The following is a 26,513-nucleotide window of genomic DNA, read 5'->3' on the forward strand; positions in this document are numbered from 1 at the left end:
CGAGCTGCGGTCATGCAAGGTTTTATTTGTATCAACGTTACTCTTGTGCAATGTGTTTAAGTAAAAAGCTGGTAACTGTCCAACTCTTTAGACTGCGAGTGACCCAAAGCATGTGCCCCGCCAGACGCTTATTGTTTATATATGGACTGTGTGTGCGTTTAATTTGTTTTACAAGTGAAAAAAAGAATATTTCCATTGCTATACTACCGCAGAGCCCGATTGCTTTGCGCTTTGCTAAATTTCTTTGCATTCTATTAAGTATTTAAACGAAGGTTACATGACTGTTTTGAATCACATATAAGTCGGCGGTGTGTATGATAATGGTTGTTGGATGTTTGGATTTTTTTGTATATTTGCAAGCTGTGCTGGGATGTATTGCGCACACGCAATCATAGTTGTTCGCCTACAGATACTAGTGCATTTGATAGATGTTCAATATAAATTTTTGTACATTGTACCGCGGTTGCTTTTTCCTTGGTGTAAACCTAAATGAAATTTGAATAAACATCTTTTGTCCGGCATACCAGGCACAGGTGTGATAAGGCTATTGAGAATCGGGTCAAGCTACGTCAGTGCAAGACCCATGCCATTCAGTTATTTTGTGTGAAATATCCTGAATATTCAACGTTCAAATAGCTACATGTTGAACACCATTTCACAGAGTGGTGCATGCATCCTCATTTCTGTGCCTATGGATAAATGCATGGTGTTAACATCTTAAAAGGCAAAAATAAGTGTCCAGACTCCCATGGAAATGTACTTCTTTACCACAATACCTATATATTTTGGCACTTTATTAATCTAATTCTGCATAGATTTTCACAACGCATATATATACTGTATTGACTTTATAAATGTGTTTCTGCATACTGCAGAATAGCCTATTTAAATGTATATTCCTTATACCCAAGTACTATGTAAGAGGATGTGATTAGTGTTCACAGTGCACCCATCAACCAATAACGTGTCCACCAAGCACACAGGCCTGCTGGACAAACAAACAACGTGGAATAATGCTGCTATGCTATGCAGGAACACCAATGCTACTTTAAGATTTACTCATTCAAGTTACAAGTCAACTACATGATTTTGACACACCACCAGTACTGGTATTACATTAGATATATTAATGTCATTGGTCATATCACCTCTAACGAAATGCAGACCATATTATTTTTATGGATGATAATATATAATCTGGTTTACAAAGCATATACATGCATGTACATCTCAAGATACTGCACAAGGTAACAAAACGCACATTATTCATAACTGATTTGGGCTGGGCCATGTGACGATCGGACTCAATCTTGTGTCATTGGGACCCCCCCCCCCCACGACCCAATACAGCCACATAGACTGTCATGAGTGCAAGCGTTTAACGTGCCAATTGATTCACCTCTATAAGTTGAAGAAATACCCTAGCAACCAAACTTAGCCCTCGAGGAGGCCGCTCTCCTATCTTACAGTTACATGCTAATTTCTCACATTAACATCACTAGCCCTGGCCACTTCTTTATGACCCATTTAAAATATTTTAAAACAGTCTGCCTCAGCAGCAGACCATGCTTTCCCACCGGATGCGCCTGAAACGTCGCGATTTATTTATTTCATACCTACGTGACTTTACCAAAAGAACCAAAGAGTATGGATCCCTGCATTCACGAAAGCTTCAAATCAAAATTAGATATGACATTTAATTTGAAACTGCATAAAACATCTTCAGCACAAGATCTATAACAATTCAGTTGACTCGGACCCCCTGAAAGATTAAACACTTGTACACTTAACAATTTGTATGGCTGTGCCCAGTGCTGGGGGGTTCATAACGACACAGATTTGGTTAGATCAAGTTGCAGCCAAACCCAAATATCTATTCGGAATCACATTGGCTATGAACACCTTCCTTGGCAAGTTCAATATACACGTAGACGATACAGGAAAATAAAATTAAAAGACTTTGGCAAATGGAGTAGTGGCATACCACGAATAATGAACGGACTTCACGTGTAAACATCTTGTAATGGATGTGAATACGTGATCGACCTCGCGATGCAACAATCCATCCAACACCGTCAGTATTGTACATGTGTTGGATTGGTCGTTGCATCGCAAGAGTCGAGAGGTGGCAGTTCACGGGGAGGGCTTCGTCCAGCAGTGGATTGATCAGCTGATCATTTTTTGGGTGGAATTGTCTCCACGTACAAGAAAAGGGATTTACAACTTGTTTTCCTTGAGACTGACAGTGTTTATTACCTTAAACTTCATTTTAGTCTTATTCACCACACGAGAGATGTACACAAACCATCGTAATACCATTCACCGGGGCTCTCCTGCACATATAAAAGTCGTACGGTCATCTGTGGTTATAGATGCACAACACCAATCGATAAAGCACTCTCCATTGAGTGCTGCAACTGAGAGCCTGAGTTAGCTGGGAGAAGTGCATCGCAACCACTTCAAGTGTCCACGTTTACCGACTAAAGGTTTCCACGCAGCGTGGCAGGACAGCCAATTTTCAGAACTGATTGTAACGAGGCCGCTTTCAAAGCACGGCAGAGCCATGTGAACACAAATGCACACGTGGACATGCCACACACAGACATCCATTCACCCCATACTCGGGGGATCTTGCCAATGCAAACGATTTGCAACAAAAAAAACCCCCATATAAACACGTCGCAAATTGCAATTCAAAGCCGAGGAACCCCATACTGAGACGCAACCTCAACAGAGAAGTGACGCCGGCAATTGCACGAGCACCCTCAATGCCACTGATTGCTCTGCGTGGCGCGCTGTCCCCCCCACCCCCGCCTTGCCCTGCATCCCTTAACAATGCATCAACAGCTGATATGGCGCCACCTTTGAAGCGTACAGCATTACTGCAAGAGGAATGCAAATGTCAATTGTGTTGATCACGCCATTGCCGAGCAAACTCTTAAAGGGTATTTGGTCTACTCTTCCACGTTGAACAAACGTGTTGGAAGAGACGGGCGAACTGACGACTGACTGCGGTCTACAATGCTCTGCGGACAGAGGTAGGAATATTTGAGAAACTTGCATCGTTTCAGCTGCCGTGCCGGGAGATACAATCGGACCGACACCCTCCGGATTGTCTCATGCTAACCATCACAACCTGGCAGCTCTTGTCCATGTACAGTCACCTTAAACGTTCACTGCATTGGAAATTGAAATGTAGAAATTGTAAAGCACAAGCATGGTCCACAACATGAAGAATTAAAGATTAAGCAAAAAAAATCAATACCAGATAATCCTACCCTATCCAGCCTGTAATTGAAATACTGCTTCTTGAATGGGGTGTTGGAAAAGTGTATACATTTAATTGATAAAAAATATTGTATATATACATCGCGATTATTTGGCCATATTAAAGTGACCTAATGATGTAATTGTGAAGTGGCAAATCTAGCAATGTCAAGCAGCAGAATCAAATTGTGTATTGAACTAGTCACATCCTGTCAAATAACATTCCGAGACCTGGCTATCAAAGATAGCACCTTCGCACATTATATATTAGGTTCTTCGTATTGTACTGCAAATGTAGTGAACACTACATTTCCCGATGACGGCCTCTTACACCTTTGAGTCGCGATGGTTATTTGACCGCACTTCGCCAAGCTGGCAAGCGTTACACGTCTGAGAGCATCCAAGTATAAAACAATTGATTTTGCTGCTCTGCCCTCTACTGTCCATCACGAAGCCTTGCAGCCCTATAACAATCTCTCGTCTCCAAATCAGAGGACTTGTTCAAATCCCATGACGTATGGTGGTCACTTATCCATGCACCATAATTCATGAGCAAATATTATTTGACTGGCCATTAACTGTACTTATAGACAGCTGTGCAAGCATCCTGTCAGATATGTCGACTGGATAGCAATTTGGGAAGCTGTCGCGTTTCAGCTGCCAAAAACATCGCCAGAGAAGTGGGACGTTTCACTCCCGTCTCCTTAATCATGCCCTCATGAACACATTAGGCATGTTACTTAAGCTTAATGTAATATTAGACTTAAAATGTTACTTTTAATTACATGTTAAGATTTTTGTCCCAATACAGGTGTTCCCCGGTTTATAAAAGGGACGCGGTGTTCTTGAAAAAGAACACGTGTAACGCAATTTCCTTAATCGAAAATCCTTTCCCATTAATACAAAAAAATTAGGGACGTGTTAAGGACAATCATTCCAACTCTACTCCTAACGTATAAAAATACACCTATATCACTTTTTACAATATAAAACTAATAATGAACACATTTTAGGATTGAATCAAAATGAATTTAAACCAACAATTCACCTTTTTGGGGAAATCGCCAAAAGACATCCATGGTGGAACGCCTGCACAGGTGATGTGGACGCTGTCGCAGACGGATGACAGCTGCCCGGGCGGCTCTTGTTTGATGCCATGGGAAAGTTCGTTCACGTGGAAATTCGATTTCGTGAATCAAAAGTGTACATAATTTGCCAATTGCGTTGACGTGAATTTTCGTAAACCCAATGTTCATAAAATCGAAGGATACTTATCCTTTTATATTAACAGGTTTTAAATAACACTTGAAAGAGAAACTCGTGTTAAACAAAATGTTACTTTTTTCATAATTTTTTTTGACATCATGGGACTTCCTTTGCTTTGTTTTACTTGTCCAAGACATCTCAGATGGCTGGTGACTTGGAAGATAAAATACTGAGCTGGCAACCGTTGAGAGGGTTGATGGTTTCAATCCAGTTACCAACGCCTACACAAATTGCCTACATTAAATCTTGCTAAATTTCAGCTGAGAAATACAAAAATATATCGGTTTCATGGTAATGTGCATCTCATAGCAGACTTCTCACCCTACTGTGTAAAGTTCTCACCTACTGTGTAATGTGTAAAAGGCCACTCGATGCATGTTTCAGAAGTCCTGTGATAAGTATAACCCGTAAAAACAAAGTTTTTCACTATATATGCGTGGCAGCGAACTTAATATAAAGGATTTAAAAATATATTCGCCTGTGGAGGACGCGGGGATCGATCCCGCGACCTTTGGCATGGGAAGCGAGGGCGCTACCAACTGCGCTACTCCGCCACGGCCTGTGGAGGGGTTACGCTCTGGGCTCTTATACTGTGACGTTCAGCCAAAGCCAAGAATGAGTTCTTTGAATATATGTAAAATATTTTTTTTTTGCCTATAAAGTGTAAAATTTTGGGAATTTTTTTCCACGAACATTAATTGTCTGGCACAACGAGTATGTGTGGAAAATGTCAGCTCGATTGGATCACGGGAAGTGGGTTAAAAAACGACCGAAAGATTTGCACGGTCGTAAGCAAGCAAGCACGCAAGCACGCAAGCAAGCAAGCAAGCATGCGAACTTAATATAAAGGATTTAAAAAAGTAACTTCCATGGGATATTGTCAGACACTGGGCACACCACTCTGAGATTTACGAACTGAGTCATCATCTCTTGACATTGCACCAATCACACACTTTGTAATACATGGGGGGGGGGGGGGGTAATTGCTTTTTTTAAAACAAAGGAATATGTTTAAATTTAAGATATAACTTAAAGAGGCTTGTCTCATTTCTCAAATTAATTTTGGTTCACATCACACCAATGTAGGACCTTTACAAAAGCATTGCTTCCTTGAACCTCTTCTGAGAAGGCACCTCAACAAACACATCTGAATTCCTACACTTCTTGCCAGCCAACTGAGGCTCTGCAGATTCCAGAAGATCTTTGTGGCCAGGCGCTCTAAGAACTACCTGCGGAAGTGCCACACCGCTAGCACACTGCACGGCCGGCACACTCTTGCATGTATGTAAAGGCAAGGGGCATGAGTGAGGGTGCGCCAGGAGGGCAGAATCTGCAGGTGCGTGGGCTTCCATCGGGCATGCAGGCAATCGTCGTCTCTATTGCATTGGCTCGTCTGCATGGCTTCTCGCTGGCAATGGCGAATTGGCTATCTCCCGCAACACTATCTGGTCCCCTTCAACATTCTTACAGCTGGCACGGTGGCCGTGTTGTAAACGATTGGGAGGCGTCGGCAGCGGAGTAGATGGCAAGTGGAAGGGAATGTTCTCAGAGCGCCAAGGCGCTGTGTGCGCAGCCACGCCAAAGCCTGACAGTCCGCTGTTCGCGAGATGCCCAGGCTCCAAGTGCATTCTTTTAGACTCCATAGACACTGGAACATCCGCAGTGTGTGCAGTGGATGCACATTGAGGCTGAAAATTGAAAAACAACCGAGCAATATGACCATTGAAACAAATATTCCATATCTTTTAAGGTATTTAAAAGCATCGTAACATGAAATTACATGACTCTTAAGAAGAATCGATGACTACATTGCCACTTTTACCTTGACAAGGGCGAGCCTGACAGAAGGCAAGAGCAGGAGGCTGATCTGAGGGAGCTCCGGTTCATCTCCCAGCAGGGGGTAATTTGGGTACAGACGCTTGCGCGAGGTTGCAGACAAACACATCCAATCGATGGAGTTCCTCTTCGAGTGAGGCAGCGGGAGAGCAGACTTTGCGGCTTGCTTTGGTGTCAGGGCAGAACTCTGCGAGAGTGGGGTCAGGGTCATGGGCTCGCTGTGCGTTTTCACTCTTTGTTCTTCGACATCGCCTGATATGCCGCCTTTCGTTGGGCTTTCATCAAAACCTTTTTCTGCGGTTCCCTTGCACACCAACAGCTCACGTGTGATCTTGGGGAAGTTTAGATTCTCATTCAGATGCTTCTTTGCTACAATACGTCCATTTTCACCTCCCTTTTTTGGAAATGCATTGTGCAATAATGCATCTACGTAAACTGCTGATCGGGTTGCACTCCGTTGCTTTCTGTGTGTGAATTTTGTAGTAAACTTTTTTCTACGTTGCTTCCTGACATTTTTCTGCATTTTCAAGTCACAACTTGCTTTGGATCGAGTATTCGATTCATCACAGAGAACAATACTTTGACCTTCTCGGGCATTTGACAACTTGTTAACTTTGTAAATTGTGGATGCTTCAGAAAATACTTGAACAGGGAGGCGAACAATTGTAACCTGAAACAGAGAACATATTTGCGTATGCTTTTAGCAATATTACAATCGTGCGGTATGAAAGTTTTGTTTTTGGAAATGTGTTTTTTCATATTGACTGTGTAAAACAACACAAAACCTAAATTATAACAAAGACCTTATGAAATATTGACCGAGAAGTTTTAACATATAAAACATCAATTCTACAGCAAACCATATTAAAAATGGCTTTTAAACACAAAATGTAACTTCAGGGTAAAATTACAGAATACAGAATCGATCACTTTTTTTCTCATCTCCTTATCTAATTATACACTAGTCAGAAAAGCTGGAGCGTGCTTACTTACAGTGACAGGTCTGATGTTAACAGATGACTTGGGTTCATTGGTGCTCACAGACAGGCAGGCATCAGTCTTCAATCGCTTGTCACGATGCCTCACAGGCAGCACCCGCTTTGCTGGCCGAGAGGGCGTTGGCAAGGTGAAGCTTTCCTCCTCGCACAAACTTCTGGCAGCGGCCTTCAACGCCTTTTTATTCGTCAACGGACTTTTTTCTTTCGACAACGGGCGTTGCGATTTTGAGTTTTTCCACATTCCTGACCAAGAGCTCTCTCCAAGTGTTTCTCTCCAGTCCTCAAGTTCTTCAGACTTGTCAGTAACTTGCAAAGGAATGTGGAGACCACCTGCTGTGGCACGAGACGTGCGTGCGCGAGATGTGCGTGCGCGAGATGTGCGTGCGCGAGACATGTCTATATGCATGCTCTTCACAAGTCGTGCCATCTCATTCCTTTTTACATTTTTGGAGGACCTTTTGTGGAGGCAACCATTCTTTATTGGCTGTATTTCCTTTCGCCACTTGCCACTGCCCACCACTTTCAGTGGCAGACAATTTTCCAACCTCACAGTGCAAGGTGGTAGGCTCATCACTGAATCCTTGCAGTTTCCAGAAACTGTACGGTTGTGCTGGGTGCTGAGGACCTTCTTCACTTCGTCTCTAACGACTGAAAAAGCACCTCTTGTACCTGATTTACACCGAGAGGTAGATAGTGCATCTCCACCGACAAACTCTCCAACGCTGTAAAACAGACACGAGACAAAAAACTGGAGGTATTTTTTTTGTCCTTTTCAACAAATAATCATATCAATTTAAAATGCATAATTTTGCTTGTGAAATACCCGTGAAAATTATGTTGCACGAATCTATAAATGTATAGATGCTCCTCCAACATGTCCCACTTTCTAAGATTTACAACATTTTTGCAACACATTGTTACCGAGCATTGCTCAACAATGCATACACTGCAACTACCAACATCCACGACCGATAATTATATTTATATAAACAAAACATGTTTTGTTTGTTAAAAAGTTTCTCAATTATTCCAATTAAAGCTGCTCAGGTATAACGGAAATTACAACTCTACGATTCCTGTGTTTAACAGCGAGGTCCGATCTATGAATCGATGCATTCAAGCATGGTTACTCTCCTTTTCCCAACACTGACCACCAGCGCTACTACACGCAATCAATGATGTACAAGCTTTTCCATAACGGTGAGATAAACGTACTTTCTGTGCAGCGAGTCCTGAGCATGTGCCTCATGTACAGACAAGCGCGCCTTCTTCGCCAGTCCATTCCTGATGCACTGCTGCGCATTCGATTCTTCTCCTGTGAACAGGTAACAATCAAATGCAGTAATTACAAAGGCAAAGAAACACGAAAAGGATATTTTAATAATGCAACTAAAAGAAAACCAAAGAGTACATGAGTTTAAAAGGCCCTTTTATCCGAATGGGAAAAAAAACAAACAGGGAGGGAGCAATTTTGTGTATTTTGTTGGCAACCTATATTTAACTTATACTCTTAGTTCTTTCGGTAAAGTCACGTAGGTAAAAAATGAAATAAAAATTAATAAAAATAAAATATTTTTCATTTTTTTCATTTTAATTTCATTTTTTTTACCTACGTGACTTTACCGAAAGAACTAAGAGTATGAATCCTTGCTGTCACGAAAGCTTCAAATCTAGAATTATATTTAACTTGCAAATAAAGATTTTTTTTTCTCATAAGACAATTTACCTGCTCAAATTTTTTTTTTATTCAAGACTACAGTAAAATAAACGATACATTGTGGAGTCACAGAGTTAGCTTGGACTGAGATATAGATATTTATATGTAAATACATATTATGAGATCAATGAAATGACTGAAAAAATACAAAATACCTTGTAAACAACATACCCTCTCTGATAGAACAAGTTAGAAAATATTATCCAAACAAGACAAATATACGCTACAAATACACTAAGCTAGAATGCCAAACTTGATTTGAAGCTTTCGTGACTGCAGGAATTACTCTTTGGTTCTTTCGGTAAAGTCACGTAGAAAGAAAATAAATTAAATAATAGAAAACGACGTTTCGATTGCAACACAAGCAACCGTCATCAGGTGGAGCTAAATTTGAGAGAGACACAAAACACAGACATGGAGACACACAGACAGACACACAAGCAGAGAGACACAACACAGAGACAAACAGAGAGACACAACATAGACACACAGAAACCCAATGCCTCTGTGTCGAGGCCTTAAAAGAGAGGGCGGGGGTAGGCAGAGAACGAGGTGGGTCTGCTGGGGCAGCTGCTGGAGCAGAGAAATTAGCATGTCAATGAATCCACCCCGAAGCGACCAAGGGAAAGAAGAACGAATGATAGCCTGGTAAAATTTTAGAGAGAAAAAGTTTGAGAAAACAAAATGTAGGGCCATTCCACCTTCTTTCCCTCGGTCGCTTCGGGGTGGATTCATTGACATGCTAATTTCTCTGCTCCAGCAGCTGCTCCAGCAGACCCACCTCTCTATTTGCCCAACCCACCCCCTCTCTCTATTTAAGGCCTCGACACAGAGGCATTGGGTTTCTGTGTGTCTATGTTGTGTGTCTGTCTCTGTGTGTCTGTGTTGTCTCTCTCTGCTTGTGTGTCTGTCTGTGTCTCCGTGTCTGTGTTTCGTCTCTCTCTCAAATTTAGTCCTACCTGATGACGGTTGCTTGTGTTGCAATCGAAACGTCGTACTCTATTATTTAATTTATTTTATACCTACGTGACTTCACCGAAAGAACTAGAATGCCAACTCTACTGCACAACTTACGGTTATTTGAAAACTATCGTATTCTAGGGTGTACAGTCACAGTTGAGTCACACCAAAAAGATAACCGAATTTCTTGAGAGAATAAATCAACCGCTCATGAATAGTGAAGCGAGGTGTTGTCGTCTCAAGTTCTTGAGATTACCGTTTCCTTACCCTCTGCCAGACGTTCTTGCCAGTCCAGTGCCGCATACGAGAAAAACTCATTGCATAGAGCAGAACTGCCGAGCTGTAAACTCCCATCGTCCCCAAGCTGTCGGGAAGGCAGCAAGAAAAAAAGGTACAAGCTGTGAAACAAACCGGTGGTGCGAAGCGTGCAGAAATCAACAGCCTGCAGCCATAGCAGTATGCATTATTGATTGCAGTGTTGCATTGGAGAGTGCTGCTGCGTGACTTACTTCCTTGGTTAGTATGAATGCTGCAGTGGGGGGCTGGTGTAAACTAAGGGAAGGCATGCTTTATGGTTTACACCATACAACAGTGCTTACCACTGCAACAGTTTTGTATTTCAGGGGGCTAACATTTGATTTCATAAACATGTTGGGATAAAGGGAAATTATGAAATCCCTTGCAGCTATAAGGCATTGCCATGTAGCTTCCTGCATTGGACATACCCTGAATATATCTTTTACAAAATGACCACAAAAACAAATGTGCTTTGCTAATAAACATTTAAAAGAGAAAAGGTACAAAATGTAACCAGTTCTCTTGACACTGCTCTGAATTTCATATCACATTTTTTATTGCTAACAATTTCACATTTAGACGTGAAAATATTAAGTTGTCTATTAATATACAGTGTAAAAGAATAGAAGCGTATATTAAGATTTAAAATTCAGAATTAATGCACCTTGCAATCTGATGAAATACCCCATCAACATCACCAGGTAAATTAATAAATTCTACACACCGTAAAGTATTTTAAAGTTATCACTGTTTCATACCTAGTATAATTACGAGACGCCTAGCATTTTCCTAATTTAGCCAAGATGCATGCACACGACAGTGTACTTTGATTATGTCACCGAGACAATAGATTTTAAATGAAAATCCTGGCTTCAAAATGTATCAAATATGAAGGGGGCAATTCAGATGTATAACATTTTTCGAATTCTCTCTCTCAACATTATGCTAAGATCAGACCAACTATATCCGTCCGTGTCAGCCACTGGAGATATTTTGCAACCAAAAATTCGTCACAAGCTATGGGAAATACCACATCAGGTATTTTCAAGCAAGTGGCCAGTTTTGAGTCTTGTAACACTCGTTAATAGTTGTAATATTGTACACACCTGACGGTCCGGCTCTGGCAGCAGCAACAGAAGACGTTGTTGGCACGCGGTCGGAAGTTTCCTAAATGATTCGTGGCTCATGAGCGAGCGAAGGTTGGCATTCTGGAGAGAAGTCACGAGGCTGTTGAACTCAGAGTCCTTGTCATCTTCTTTGCTCTCCCAGTCACGCAGCAGACTATGGTCATCCGATTTCAAACTGGCCTTGTTTGTATTCAAACCCTGCCATAGGTTTCCAGAGGATGGATTTTTTTCTCCTGAGCTGCCCTTGTACAAACAGTAACCTGCATTCACTTCAACAATGAAAAGGAACTGTTATATGTGAGCACATTGTGTGAGGAACTAATATTTAAATTCAGGTTTTTCTAATGTACCATTAGCAAAAGAATAAGTTACCAATATTTTGTATTTAATTTAAATGTAACTTAATTGTTTTAAAGTTAATGCACGGCCAAATAATGTACATATATTAGTTGAATATATGTAAACATATATAATTACGAGAAACACTTCATACTATTTATTATTGAATTCGCGTGTTTAATTAGGAAAGCCTCACTGAGCCTCAGGACGCTTTTTCAGGTGGTTGCTGTCAAGTTTTCACAATCAAGGGCAAAGAGTGTGATATGTTTTAGTTGAACATTACATCAAAACATGCCCTGCCAACATAACACAGCTATGTTGCATGCAGTCATAAAAATGTTAACAATGCTGCAATTTTAGAGCAGCAATTGCATTTAGCTGCACCGTATTAAGATAACTTTAAGTTCACAGGAAAAGTGTGAAATTAATGTTATTCCAATACTATTCCACTTTCAGTACGGCACTGCAAAGCACATTTCCAGACTGCAAAGGGGCAACGTATAATGAGTTCCTTACCTGTATTTAAATGAAGTCTGTGCAGAACCACAGACAACCCACGAGTGGTCTCCTTGGGCCTGCCTGCTGCTTCTTGTCCACCATGGGGGCCGTCCGATTTGAGGCCACGAGAATCAGTAATTGGCAACTTGGGGCTGGAAGATTTGGCACCGAGTAATTTAGGGCAGAAATTTGCAGTGGGCAGCGTGGAGAGCTGGGGAGAGGAATACTTGGGCTGTTGTTGACCCCGAGTGGTCTCCGGTGCAGTAGGTTGACGCGCCGGGGATTTGAGTGGTGAGAGCAACCGCTGCTCTCCACTGATGTCGCAGAATGTCCCAAGCAGCACCACAGCCTGTGGCATCTTCACATCTGACGGAGAGAAACACTCATTTTTTATGCTTTTTCTTTTTAAATCTACCATTGACATTCATCACCTGCTGCTGCTGATGAGACTGAATTACAATTTCCGATGCACATCATACAAACTCTACACTTTAGGAAACAGTATGTCAAACTAAAAATCTCAAATCTCTCCACACACTTGTTAATGCTTCTATTTCGTTTAGTAAATCACAAACAGCAGGTCACTTGCAGGTTTACCCCATCTACTTGTTTGCATAATTTCCCATTTTGATTTTATTAGAGATCCCTACCAACATAAATCGAATTGCTCGCATATAACAACAATGTCATTATGCTAGAACAGACTGCCTTTGGGAAAAAAATAGACACTTAATATTGTGGACTGCAATATAAAATACATCTTAAAAGATCTCGTTTATTTTTCTGCATAATTGAGGTGTGTAAACGGAAGGTTTGACAAAGCTGCAGAACTGATGAAGGCCGCACATTTTTCATTTTGATGTCACTTTAAACACATTTTATTAAACGTCCATTCTGTAATAACCTCGTGTTATACGAATATCTTTAGAAACAAACATTTAAATCAACGTCACAACTTTGACCCGCTTCCGTCGTGAGGGTGAACACGGTACAGCGGTAATGTGCTCAAATGTAGGCATTTTAGCTTTCTCTCCTCTCTGAAATGGCTCAAGCTGTACACATCTATTGGGCAATGCAGATTGGTACACCGTGCCACACTCACCTGGGCCTTCGTTTTCTGCTCCACCTGTATTCAGGTAACTTTGTGCTCTGGTGTCACGAGCCACCTCCCTTCGTACTCGGCCTGTCTTTACATGCGTTAATCGTCCCTGCAAAACCACAACCTCACCAATAAAAGAGCATTCAATTAGCCACTGAGGAGAATTTAAATGCAAAGATATGTGAATATTCCGCGTTGACGGGCGGGGGGGGGGGGGAGGGACACCAGTTGAGAAGATAATGAAAAGATTCGTCAAAGCGCGGCATTTGAAACAGCACAGAGGGCAATGAAAATTAGCATCTGAGTGAGGGCTCAAACCGGGTCAACAAAGCCTGAATCAACGCACACCAACTGTACAGCGTCGTCCACATGTATTGACCCCCATCTAACTTTCTAAAAAGATACTATATATTTTTTTAAGCAGGGTTTATTTAAAACAGACATTAAACATAAGGGGATAATTGTTAGGGGTCCTTAAATTCGGGGTTACAAGACATCTGGACCACCCTGTACATCAAGTACCCGATCGCAGTGTTTACGAGGTACAACTATGAAGTCCCCAAGTAGCCACGCTACTAAACAACGCATTCGTCAGCACGATACAGCACATGTATTACCACACCATGTACATGGACACCCGTTATGATGACAAACAACAACATTAAACACGGCATCATGAGCGTGGTTGCGGAAAATAGAGAAGAATAGCGGTGAATCTGCGCGCACTCCCAGAAGGCCGTCGTGGGAAGCAGAGGATGTTGTGATACGATACTTGTGTTAGCCGTCGTCAAAAGTGTAAAGAGGCATGCGAATGATTACAGTCCGCGCCCGTCGATATTGCTCGACGTAAGGAGCGCGGAGACCTCGGTGGCCCCGCAGTGTACGAAGGCGAGAGAGCGAGAGAGGAGAGAAAGTTTCTTGGACGTCCGCGTTAAAATTCACCGCATCGTCGACATCGGCCCTCGACGAAACGCGGATCGCCGCGGAAGAAGCCTAAGGAGCTCGCGCGACACAACGCGACTTCGCGGTGACGTCACGCGCGGAATAACAAACACGCGCGGGTGACGTCACGCGCGGAATAACAAACACGCGCGGGTGACGTCACGCGCGGGAATAAAAACACTCGCGGGTGACGTCACGCGCGGAATAAAAAACACTCTCGCGGGTGACGTCATGCGCGGAAAAAAAAACACTCTCGCGGGTGACGTCATGCGCGGGATAAAAACACTCGCGGGTGACGTCACGCGCGGGAAAAAAAACACTCTCGCGGGTGACGTCATGCGCGGGATAAAAACACTCGCGGGTGACGTCATGCGCGGGATAAAAACACTCGCGGGTGACGCCACGCGCGGGAAAAAAAACACTCTCGCGGGTGACGTCATGCGCGGGATAAAAACACTCGCGGGTGACGTCATGCGCGGGATAAAAACACTCGCGGGTGACGCCACGCGCGGGAAAAAAAAAACACTCTCGCGGGTGACGTCATGCGCGGGATAAAACGCTCTAAAACTCGTGGGTGACGGCGGTGACGTCACCGCAGAGCTCGTGCGCGCGACCTCGCGAGGCGTTGGGGTTCAAATTGCACCCCCAACGTGAACCCCGCCACGTGACCCCGAAGCAGCACGCCGCCACAGAAGAAAAGCGACGTTTCGGGCGATGGCCCTTCTCGTCAAGCGCTATCAGGAATGGTAATGTCCCGAAACCTCGCCTTTCCAGTGATGACGTAGAACGCCGAGGCAACGTTTGTCCCAATGGTTCCAAATCACACGGCAGCGAATTTACTGGGCTAAATTACCATTTTAACATCTCATTAGGAGATACATTCTCAGCCCAGCCCCCCATACAGGTAGTAGAAGACCGTCTCTCCCAAGGAGTGATTACCCCCCCACCCACGCAAAGCATTGGTAGATGAGAAGTTTTTACCTGCAGAAATTCGCACCAACAATTACCGATTCACTTTTATTTTACCACTTAAGGCCCCAACGAGCCGTTAACAATCATTTTTTTCGGAGGTGATCTGGCCATCAAGAAATGCCAGCTCAACATGTGGCTTGTCATCACGCGGACATGTCTTGCGGCCCAAATACTCTCAAAGGCGTGGTGTTCTAAATGGCGGAGATAAACCCCCCAAGATTTGAAATCCACGCGACCAAGGGGGAAAAAGATAGAGAGACGCAAACTCCAAATATACAGCAGGTCATGGGAACTCCTTTGCCCGTACCAAAATATGAGAATAGGTTTTCCCCTTTTTTCTGGCAACAAAACAGCTGTTAAGATGTTAAAACACCAAACTGAAAAAAAGGGGAAAACCTATTATATTTTGGCACTGGCAAAGGAGGTCCCATGATGTAGCTGCTCACCCCGAACTCTCATTACTCTGATAGTGCATTGTCTTTGGGCTGTACGCCTTTTGGCGTCCTCTGGTCAAACACCGATTGAGATGAGGCTCTCTGGTGTGGACCAATCGGTTTCAAAGACAATGCATATATTATCAGAGTACATGTTTTTGCATTCTGACCACAAGTATTGTGGTTAATGCAGACATGATTCCTTGTAAAAGGTTTCAGTTTGGTGTTTTAACATTATAACACCTGTTTTGTTTCCAGGAAAAAGGGGAAAACCTATTCTCATATACAGCAGGTGTCAGCAGTCAGGGTCGGCATCGAGCCCACGACCACCTCGCACACCGTGGCGAGCGAGTTAACACCTCGCCATTCGCGTCGTACAGAATGTGAATAAAATAACAGAGGTCTCCCTTCCGATGGGTTGTGTAATCAATGGACTAAGATGAGGATTGGCTGTGTCTGTGTGTGTGTCTGTGTGCCGGGAAAGGTCCTGGCAAGGATTGTTCAACATCACCTTGCTAGGCACGCTGAGGAGAGGCTTGCGGAGCCCCAATGTGGTTTCAGGAATGGGCGGTCCTGCACAGATGCCATATTTTCTGTCCGTCTGCTAAAGCAGAGGTGTAGGGAATTCCAACAAGACTTACATCTCTGCTTTCTTGACCTGGTCAATGCCTATGATACCATCAGTAGGCCTGGGCTCTGGGTTATTCATCGTGCTTTCGGAGTCCCTGACCCGCTGCTCACGATGGTGAGCAGGCCCGGGTAAAACTACGTGTCCGGGAGTCGGAGCCATTCCCTGTTCACCTTGGGGTGCGACAGGGATGTCCTCTGGCTCCAACATTATTTAACATCTATTTTGACCACGTAGTTCGTGAAGCCTTCAATTGCTGTACTGGGGGAATTTCCATATGGTACAGATACAATGGGAGGCTGATCGATGGATACCCGGGTGCAGTCAAGGGATGGCTCCCCATTGGTCAACCACGTTATGTATGCCGATGACCTGGTAATTGCGGCTCACTCAAAGGAGGAGTTGGAGGTGCTGCTGCTGACACTGGAGTGTGCCACTAAGAGGTGGGGCCTTACCATCAGCCCCAGCAAAACTAAGCACCTGCCTGGGTATTTTGTACCACCGGGCATTCCACCCCCACAACTCCCAATCGGTGATGGGGCAGTAGTGGAGAGAGTGTAGAGTTTCCCATACCTGGGCAGTGTTCTCATGACCGGCTTTGGTTTAACAGCAGAGGTCTCACTCCGAATCAGTCGAGTGGCATTATTTTTTCATCGGTTGTGTAATGCTGTGTGGAAGCTACCTGGTCTATCATTCCGCACGAAGCTTCAGGTCTTCTCGGCTACGGTCATTCCCTCCCTTCTAGCTTCATCAGGCGACAGCCAGATTTGATTCCTCCGTTATGGGTTTTGAGGAGGGGCAGGAATGGTGAGTAGTGGGATGAGAGTTTAGGGTGGCTGATGTCAAAACAATGTGGGGGGTAATTTTGGCAGGAGATGGGGATAGTGGAGGTGAGGTGAGGCGTGACGAGTGTTAGGGTGGGAATCTGATTGTATAGACGTCTGGAATTATAGGATGAGGGTGTTATGGAAGTTGGTGCTTTACAAATTCCATGATAAATTGTATTTTGCTTGATATTCAACACCGCCTCTGCTCACAACTTTAACCAAAGTGATGCAACTGCCACTCATGATTTGGCATTGCATCGTTGACTTCATTCTGTTTATTGACTTTCGATGCAGTATATTTCGATACAGTGCTGGTGACAACAATACTGTACGCTATATCATTTGTTTTAATAAATTCTAACCATGTTCAGAGCAAAAGTTATAGTAATTAAGGCAAACTGCTGACCATTGCTATTTTTATCTTACATGTGGCCTTTTTCACATTAATTTGTTAAAGCAAAGCCGACAACAAGTTGTTACTTTTCGGCTTGTAGCATTAGCCTATCCATGATCGCAGACGTTTGGAATGAATGTAATTTCTTGAGTAGGAATAGTGCAATGAATTTCATTATTTTAATTGCTATGTATAACATGGAGTCTTTTTCCCAGGACTTTCATTTACAAGTTAAATGAGTTCTGTCGAATTCACATTTCAATACTGCATTGTACGGTATTGTCTACAGGGTTTCATAAATGATGTCCATATGATTAATTTGTAGAAATTCATTTAACCTTATTTAGTTTATTTTCGGAGTAAATCTTTAAGTTGTATTATTGATGGCTTTTCATTTCATACCACGAGGAGGGGTGTTTTAAAAATGTTCATTAAACAACTCAAAAGTGATTTTAGTTTTTTTTTTAGGAAAATTGATACGTCTTCCATAGCCAGAGGGGAAACAAATCTCACGACGAAGGCACAGCACGTAAAATTATTGGATTAAACCACTCAGAAGAGGTAATTTGATTATAAAAACACAAATCGATGCCAAAATATCATGCATGCTTTCCGTAAGTCAAAGTAATCCTATGCCACGTGAATGTACGAAAACCTTTCAGCTGAATGGCAACAGTCCGAGAGTTTAAATGTTGACTCCGGAACTGACGGTATCATTCAATCAAGCGCCAGAGAATCCAGTGTAAGTTGAGCAATGAATGTGCACTGATTGGCATGTGCGAACGTATACACCGCATGGTGTTAGGCTTAAAATGAAATAATACTGTGCGTGGGTAAATACAAGCGAAAGGTGCAGCCTTTAAAATTACCTGCCGTTGCCATTTCTGGCGAAAGCACCTCCAATCAAAGAGAGCTCGAAATTTGCCCGATTCTTTCCACGCTGGCATGCACACAACGTACCTCAACCACACGCGACATGCCAAACAACTAACTTTAGATTTGAAGCTTTCGTGACTGCAGGGATTCATATTCTTGGTTCTTTCGGTAAAGTCACGTCGAAGGGAAGTAATAAAATAAGAAAAATAAAACAATAAAATTCTCACGACGTCTCGATTGCATCACAAGCAATCGAAACGTCGTGAGAATTGAATTGTTTTATTATTATTATTTTATTATTTCCTTTCTACGTGACTTTACCGAACGAGCCAAAAATATGAAAATCAACTATCAAATAAAAAAACATATCTCACCGTTTCAACTGCCGCTCCAGGAAATAGAATCGAACTGGCGGACTTCTGGATGGCAAGTCCAGTATACCCACAGTTACCCTACGGTAGCTCAGCACGCCTCACGGTGACTTTGTACTTGCAAGAATGGGAACAATGTCTAGGGCCTCAAGGGCGATATTGATTGTAATAAAATTAAATCTCTACAGCCGAGAAATTAATGATAAGCAACTTGTAGGGTTTGGCAAGCCTGCAGTTGGAATCGCGGAGTGTAGACAGATCGAAACTAAATCTCAACAATGTTGTCAATTAGTTTGTTTTTATGGGTCTTGATAAAATCGTTCGTGGTTCATTGCGCCTGTGTTCGCTTCGCGTGTGTGTGATCGTCATTCCAATGTTCCACAATGTTTTGCAAAAACTATTTTGAAAGGGATTAGCCAACACAACCTCATTTGCAATGTAATATGCTTAGCGTTGATTTTACTGGAATGTGAGCCCTAGTATATCTGCATTTACGGCATACTTTTATTTTGCAAAATATGCTCTCCGAGTAAACTTTTAAAGTTGAATCAACGTTGGAGCAACGTTATCTCAACGTTTCCTCAACGTTACATGGTTGACGGGGGTGGAGGGGGGAGTGCTACAGTTAAACATGGTGTAAATTGGGCGTGCTAATTCATTGATGGACAGTGATTCTTAATCTCACGACGGATGCGTCGAATTACATGTCCAAGCATCACTGTTTTTCGAATCGTATAACGTTGTTGGGAATTAGGTCGTCACCCATGCTGTTGCTGACAACCACACCAATGTTCCAATAAAATTGAATCACTCAACGCATTGCGATCGTGATTCACGGCAAATTATCGAATCACCAGTCCACGGGTAGGTGCCTCTTCCCACCCCCATTTCAAACGTATTATAAAACAATCTGTTTGAAACAGATTACAAAACAATATGTTTGAAATGTGAGAATATGAGTAGCAAAATGAGAAGCCGCTCCGCTCCTCTTCCAATATCTATCCCTCGACGCAACAAATGAAAATGTTTTCACATCCAGTCAGCCAAGCAGGCTGGTGGGGGGGGGGGGGCATAAGCATACTTTTATTTTATTATGTTGAGGGACATCTTGTGAAAGAACCGAATTGTCTTCTTAATTATAATACATGGATTAGATCCCGCATAAGTAAGTAACGAACATGATAATAAGTGTTCTCCCTTTTGTCTGGCAACAAGAAATCATGTCTGCATTAACCACAATGCTTGTGGTCAGAATGCAAACAAAAAAAACATACTCTGATAATATATGCATTGTCCTTGAAACTGATTGGTCCACACCAGATACAGCTTTCTTTAAAGCCTCGTTTCAAACGGTGTTAGACCAGAGGACGTCAAAAGACCAGAAACAAGGGGAAACACCTATTATCATTTATTGGTACTGGCAAAGGAGGTCCCATGAAGTAAATAACAGTTTGTCCTATCGTACACAATGCCTCTAGGTGGCAGCACTCAGCAAGACTTTTGCAGAGTCCTTTTTTTCAATTCATGGCATCAAGAAAACAGGGATTTCAACTTGTAACAGCATTATTGGTCGCTCTTGAACGGAGAGGACGACTTCGAGGCGCGAGGAGGGGGAACCACATGCGAGCAGGAAGGCAGCAGCAGCCAGTTAACCTGTGCCAAATCCCCCCCCCCCGCACCCCACCCAAGCTCTGCGGTCCTGTATATGTTAAGGGAGTATCCGCCAATTAATAACTGTTTACATGAGGGAGGATACCGAATGCACGCGTGCGAGGGTGCAACATTGCATCCCATAGAGACCAAACCGGCGGGGTACACATCTGCTCTACCGCCTTCTCTGGCGAACCCGGGAGAATTTAATTGTTTTGCTCTACCGCCCACGGGAATGAGGTTTCGCGACCACAGAGTTCATTACAGGTGTGCACAGTTCACCACTGCCGGGCTAGATGATCAAGCAGAGTTTCTAAGCGGAGCCTGTGGCGATTCACCTTCCTTGCGATTCGGGGAATTGCCATGATTTGTGCTGGCGCTTTGATTACAACATAAATTGCCTTGAATACTGCGTTGAATGGCAGCACCTCTAGTGGCTATTGGGATCAGGTGAATCCCATTACACTGCATATAATCATTTTCAGCAGCCATGGTCAATCCACTGGTGGATGAAGGCCTCCCCAAAGCACCAGCATCTGCACAAGAACAAGAACTGAATTCATCACTCCGTCTCTTTCTGCAGACGTACGTCCTATTGGGTGCGTTCCAGTCTTTGGCTCTCACCCGCTCTGTCATTATTCTTTACCAATATATGCATCAAGAAAATGTGATTATTTTACACGACAATGGATGCATGTACTGTGGGCTTTCGTAATCGTAGTGAATCGATATATTGCTATCTAGTAAACATGCAGCGTTGACCAGTGCCGGATTAAGCTAGTGCAGGGGCCTGTAGCATATGTTATAAAGGGGCCCTAAATTAAGAAAAAATACACGTAAATATTTAACTTGCACAGTAAAGTAATTGTATTTTTTCATTTGCTATACAGCCAGATAATACGACAAATCGCTAACCTTAAACACCCAGTCGTTCATAAAAGTTTAAGGCAGTATAGTACTATAGTAATATAACAAGTGCAGAATCACTGAACCGGAATTGATAGCTTGGAAGTATTTAGCGTGGGGCCCTTGAAAGTGCGGGGCCCGTAGCATATGCTAGTTTTGTTACTAGTGTAGTGACATAAAATTGGTCACTAAGTAGCATAGCGCTGGCTGCTGGCAGGGAAGGGGATCTGCAGCTTGTAGCAGCCCTGACTGACAGCAGGCCACATGATAGACCCGAGAGGGATCTCGGGTAAAGGTTACGGTAGGGACACGTCGAGAGCCCACTAGTAGGTTCCAGAAGGAGGGCGTGGCCGGGGCAGAGCGAGGCCACGCTAACAGGATAAAAGGAAACCCCGAACAGGAGCTCGGGGCTGTCGTTTGGAGTGGGATCCCGGTCGTCATCCTCGTCGTTGTTGCTGAAGATCGTCACCATCATCGCTGTCGTCTCGTGCCATCGTCGCTGTCGTCTCCACTTGATAATTGCGCTGCTAGACGTCGTTGGCTGTCTTAGTTCAGTGCCGTCAGTGTCAGACGGCTAGCGTTGTGTGTAGGCTAGCAACAAGTGTAGAGTTGCGTATAAGCAAGTGACAGAGAGTGTGTAACAGTGTAGGGTGTGTATTGTATAACGTGTACAAAGTGTGCTCTGTGTTTAATTAAATCATTACTTCTAAGAAGTTACGTCTCCAAGTCAGTCACTACACTAGGATAATCCGGCACTGGCGTTTACGTTTGCTCAACGTTGGTCCTACGTCTCAGTAATGGAGATATTAACCAGGATATCAAGACAGTACTTGTGGTTGTAAATATACGAAATGCAGTGCTGCTTTAAACACTAGCTGTGTTTATTTTCTGATTGTATTAGTTCTGTGTAATATTTGAGAACTTGTGAATTGCAAGGCCATGTGAATGAATACACTGTCCTTCGTGCACTTACAGTTACAATCGTTTTGATTTCACGGCCTTGTTAACTACCACTCCAAATCATCCACACCCCAAATCAACTCAACACAATTATTTTTCATAGCAAAAAATTATTTTAACATTTCTCATTCTTTTCAGATAAATATGGGTAAGCCGAGAGTATATTATTCCCATTTAGTCACGAATAAGAGTCAGCGTGGTCAAGTACGGTAAATTAACCCCCATGACCTCTGTGGCATGCGAGGCCCTCATGCAGCAGTGGATTGACATGCACGGTAAAACATTCACACGCAAGTGGTGTCCTGGAATTGCGAACCGTCCTATAATCCGTAACGGGTTTTTTCCCTGAGGAGATGTAACGATGAAATCGGTTTATATGCAGGTGCTGGATGGATACTTCCATCGTATAATTGTGAGAGGTGGAGACGGCAGTGGATTGACCGTGGTTGATAAATGATGATGATGAGTGACCCGGATGTGTCACTTCTCTTATCCAACTGTTTATCTGCACGTACCCACGTGGATATAATGGACGTGTTTTCGCCGATCGGCGCGGGTAATAGCGTCAGCCAATAACTGCCCACTACCCACACAGCGCTGCGAACGAGAGTAGCTTCACTCTTATAACGTTACGCCCCGTGCCATTCTGCACAAGATCATGTAACGGGAAAACTGCTATCTTATGCACCCAGCGTATGGGTCATGTTCCAGTTCCAATGAAGCGGCTGTATTTTCAATTTAATTCCACAAGTAGAAGTGTAATAAAGGACTCGACCACAAAGTCTGGCTTGGTGTCCTTTATTCGGTTCTTCCTCGTAACCCACACGGCTGTCCTTCTATAAGACTTCTATACCGACACTGATACTGCTGTTAACCCCGTCACGCCAACAGTTCCTCTGTTGGTCTCCTGTTGCTCTCGTAGCCTTGCTGGCTGTCACCCTCACGCAGCCCCCACTGGCTGCTCTCCTGCAGTTTCTCCTCTCGTCGTTCTCTCAGCCTCTCTCTCCTCTCGTCGCTCTCGTAGCCTCTCCCTCACACACAGCCTCGCCGGCTGTGTTCACCGCAGCTCCTCGTCCGCCTTCTCTCCAGCAGCCCCACCGCTGTCTTCTCTCGCAGCTCCGCTGGCTGCTCCCTTAGCTGGCCACCGCTGGCCGCCCCTGCCACCCCTTCTGGCTTTGCCCACGTGGCCTTACTCTGGTCCAGTCCCACTCGTTCTGCCTTCCTCTTCCGGTCTCCTCCCTTAAGAACCTTAACCTTGCTCCCACGTCACCTAACTCCACCTCTCCGTGACGTCACATCCGGGAGGTCGCCCGCGCCCGCATTACAGAAGTATGAAAGAGAAACAAATTCGCTTGGCATTGGAAACATGTTCCTATTACATCAATACCACAAGCCACGCGGAATGCAATCAACCCTCGAGGCTGTGCAAGATATCTGCGCGAATTCCCTCTTCTTCTGATTCCGCCTGGGAGCTCTTTGTGCGATTGCATGGACACGCGTGCACCGATGAGCACTTCGCAAATCCTTGCCCAATGTTTTCCACCTTCTGTCCTCGTCTGTGATGCGGTCATTTATACGGATGAAGCAAAGCCCTTTTTGGAGTCGGTGAATTCACATTTTGCGGAGCGCGGCGCTTTCCCCGTGACCCGTTTGCATTGTGTTCATCGAGCACACACACGCGAAGTGGGCGCGTTGTCTACCGAGCGCGAGCCCGAATGTGTCAGCACAGTTGGGGCATTACTTTACGAACAGACGAACACCTGCCGGAGAGGCATTGGAGAGTATCGTTGCCTGCTCATGATGTACATGCATGTTAAAATGGGTGCCACGGTGGCGAGGTGTTAACTACCTCGCCTGGTATGCAGGAGGTCGTGAGCTCGATCCAGATCCTGTGGTATATTCGGGTTTATATGTTCTCCTCGTGGTCTCGTGGATTTTTTCCGGGTCCTCCGGGGTTTCCCTCCACATTTAGAAGAGAGTATTTGGCTGCTATACATTTCCACGTGATAAGCTACTTTGCTGAGCCATCATGTGTGACCAGGTCGCTGTAACGACCTATATAGCTTATTGGGCCTCACCTAGTAAGATAAAAAATAGTTTGGTGATTTTTTTTTTAATGCACGGGAAAAGGAATCCAGTAAAAGTAGGCACAACCGCAGACATTGGTAACCGGAGTGATGTCAGCTCAACCTCGACCACTGCCGCTGTCATTTCCTCATGCGTGCAGGTATGAGGGCAGGCGTGGCACATTGTTAGCGCATTGCTTCAACGCTGTCTTCAAAGAGTGTCACAGGGTCTTAAGCATTCTCTTAACAGTACAGTGTGCTTTGGCAATTCCCCAGAAGCAATGTCTGACTCGCTGTGGAAATTGAACAGTCATCTCTATGTGAACAAACTCAGTTGGTGTGCGCTAACTGCGAGGCTACCCAGCCAACCGTCCAATGTGAACAGTAGCTCTCTGGCAGAGACAAAGTTGCCCACTAACCTTCACTGCGTGTTGTTATTTGTGCAGAATGACGACCCTGACACACGAACAATACCGCTGACAGTGGCGTAGCGCGGTTGGTATGGGCCCTGATGGTAGGGAATGGGGGCGTCGTTGGCATGGGGCTCTGGCGGAATGAAATGGGACTCCGCGTCCAGCGCTCACTCACACCTTCCCCCCCTCCCTCTCTCTTCGTCGTCTTGCGCCTGGGTTTCTCTCTCCGTCTCGTAGGCCCTGGTGCATTTACACGGCCTGCACACTCAACAGCTACACCGCGCGCAAGTCATGGGATTGTCTTGTCAAGTGTTCTCAAGACACATCAGAGCGTGCAGGGGTGGCCCCAAGCGTTATGTCAACACAATTGTGCATTGTGCCCATAAGGCCCATGTGATGAGGCTACATGTGACCGTGTGATCATGACTCAGACCTTATACAACGTGTGCTTTTTTTAAATAATGATTTTAAGTGCCCACCATGAAGCATGCGACTCTTAAGAGACGAATAATAATAATAATACCAATTATTTGCCCAGGAAAGTCTGAGGCTTTAATGTCGATTTTCATCAGGGTGCCGCTGCATTGGTAGGACCCTCACCAGTATACAAGGGGCGACACTCAGCACCGCCATCACCTGGCCACCAGGCATCCCCACGCCTACAACACCTGGGAAGGCCGGGTTGTAACCCATCCCACGACAAACCAGGCTCAACCCTGCACAGCTTCGGAGATGTGGCGAGATCAGGCAAAATCATGGTGATTTGGTCCGCGTGTTGTTTTTTTGCACTGCATGACGGCTAGTTTGTTGTTTGCCTGAGGTTTTAACGTTGATATTCATACATTCACTCCTACAAGACAAAGCGCCTGATATACGGACAGTACCAGCGGTAGCCGGAGTAGCCCTGTGACGGCGTATTTGGTTGAATCACGCTCGCGCGCTTTTTTCGAGATAAATGTCGAGCGTGCAGCCCATCGCCGTGGCTCAGCGGCTCCGCAAAAACGCACACGCCATCGTGGTGAAATCGTCGAGATGCTTCCGACAAGATTGGCCGTGCGGCGAGCAGCAGCGTCGAGTGACCGAGGCTCCATTTGCCGCAGATACTTCAATATTGAACGTGGCGGCAAGGTGACTCACACGGCGCAATGAGGTGGCTTCAGCTCTCATCGAGGTGAACGCAGTCACCCGAGAGATTAGCATACTGCACACTGACCAGGCCCAACTCCTCTCGGACAGAAGGGGGGGGGGGGGTGTAAATGTTGTGTGTGTGGGGCTACTCATCATAGCAGTGATGTAATGCCCCTTAAGGAAACTGAACACGGATGGGGCCTCATGGACATTCGGTGGTGCAGGCACCCACCCCAGTGCCTCCCTTAATAACTGAGTGTCATATTTGCACAGAACCATCAATGCAGCGTGCCATTATAACAAATATTTGTAACGCATTATTGACATGTTTCTGACAGTATTGAATCACAAGGTTTTCAAAACCTGATGACCTGGTGTCCTGGTGTCCCTTGCAAAACGGACTTATGGGATACCGTGTTACCTTGTGAATGCCACTGGCGACAAGAGATAAAGCCATTCCACGTGAAAACATTCGCGGCGAATGGGTAAGCACCTCATGTGGCTGCAGAGTTCACATGAACCCATCACGACATGTCTACAAA

The 26,513-nt window shown here is 44.4% G+C and overlaps 1 protein-coding gene across 2 annotated transcripts; it reads right to left on the minus strand.

Moving 5' to 3' along the window:
• Nucleotides 1–520: 520 nt before the first annotated feature.
• LOC133347896 (uncharacterized) lies at nt 521–14,409 on the minus strand. 2 transcript variants are annotated; one of them, XM_061560630.1, is made up of 9 exons: nt 14,347–14,409; nt 13,408–13,513; nt 12,324–12,671; nt 11,448–11,737; nt 10,312–10,408; nt 8,583–8,682; nt 7,363–8,089; nt 6,356–7,039; nt 521–6,221 (listed from the first exon to the last, which is right to left on the minus strand). In XM_061560630.1, the coding sequence occupies exons 3-9, from the start codon at nt 12,661–12,663 to the stop codon at nt 5,910–5,912; spliced, it is 2,550 nt and encodes an 849-aa protein (XP_061416614.1). In that variant the 5' UTR covers nt 12,664–12,671; nt 13,408–13,513; nt 14,347–14,409; the 3' UTR covers nt 521–5,909. The 2 variants fall into 2 exon arrangements, with proteins under 2 accessions (XP_061416614.1, XP_061416615.1); XM_061560631.1 differs by having other exon boundaries at nt 13,408–13,528; nt 14,347–14,382.
• Between the last annotated feature and the right edge of the window lie 12,104 nt (nt 14,410–26,513).

This window comes from Lethenteron reissneri, chromosome 26 (genome assembly GCF_015708825.2).
Source record: "Lethenteron reissneri isolate LAM-NWPU_2019-01 chromosome 26, ASM1570882v1, whole genome shotgun sequence".
In the NCBI taxonomy this organism is placed as follows: Eukaryota; Metazoa; Chordata; class Hyperoartia; order Petromyzontiformes; family Petromyzontidae; genus Lethenteron; species Lethenteron reissneri.

Excerpts from the sequence above, each read along its gene's own strand:
- LOC133347896 (XM_061560630.1), bottom strand. The coding sequence starts at position 12,663 with ATGCCACAGGCTGTGGTGCTGCTTGGGACATTCTGCGACATCAGTGGA. Across the intron at positions 10,409-11,447 it reads TGCCAGAGCCGGACCGTCAG|CTTGGGGACGATGGGAGTTT; the intron begins GTGTGTACAATA and ends CCTTCCCGACAG. Across the intron at positions 6,222-6,355 it reads TCAGGCTCGCCCTTGTCAAG|CCTCAATGTGCATCCACTGC; the intron begins GTAAAAGTGGCA and ends TTCAATTTTCAG.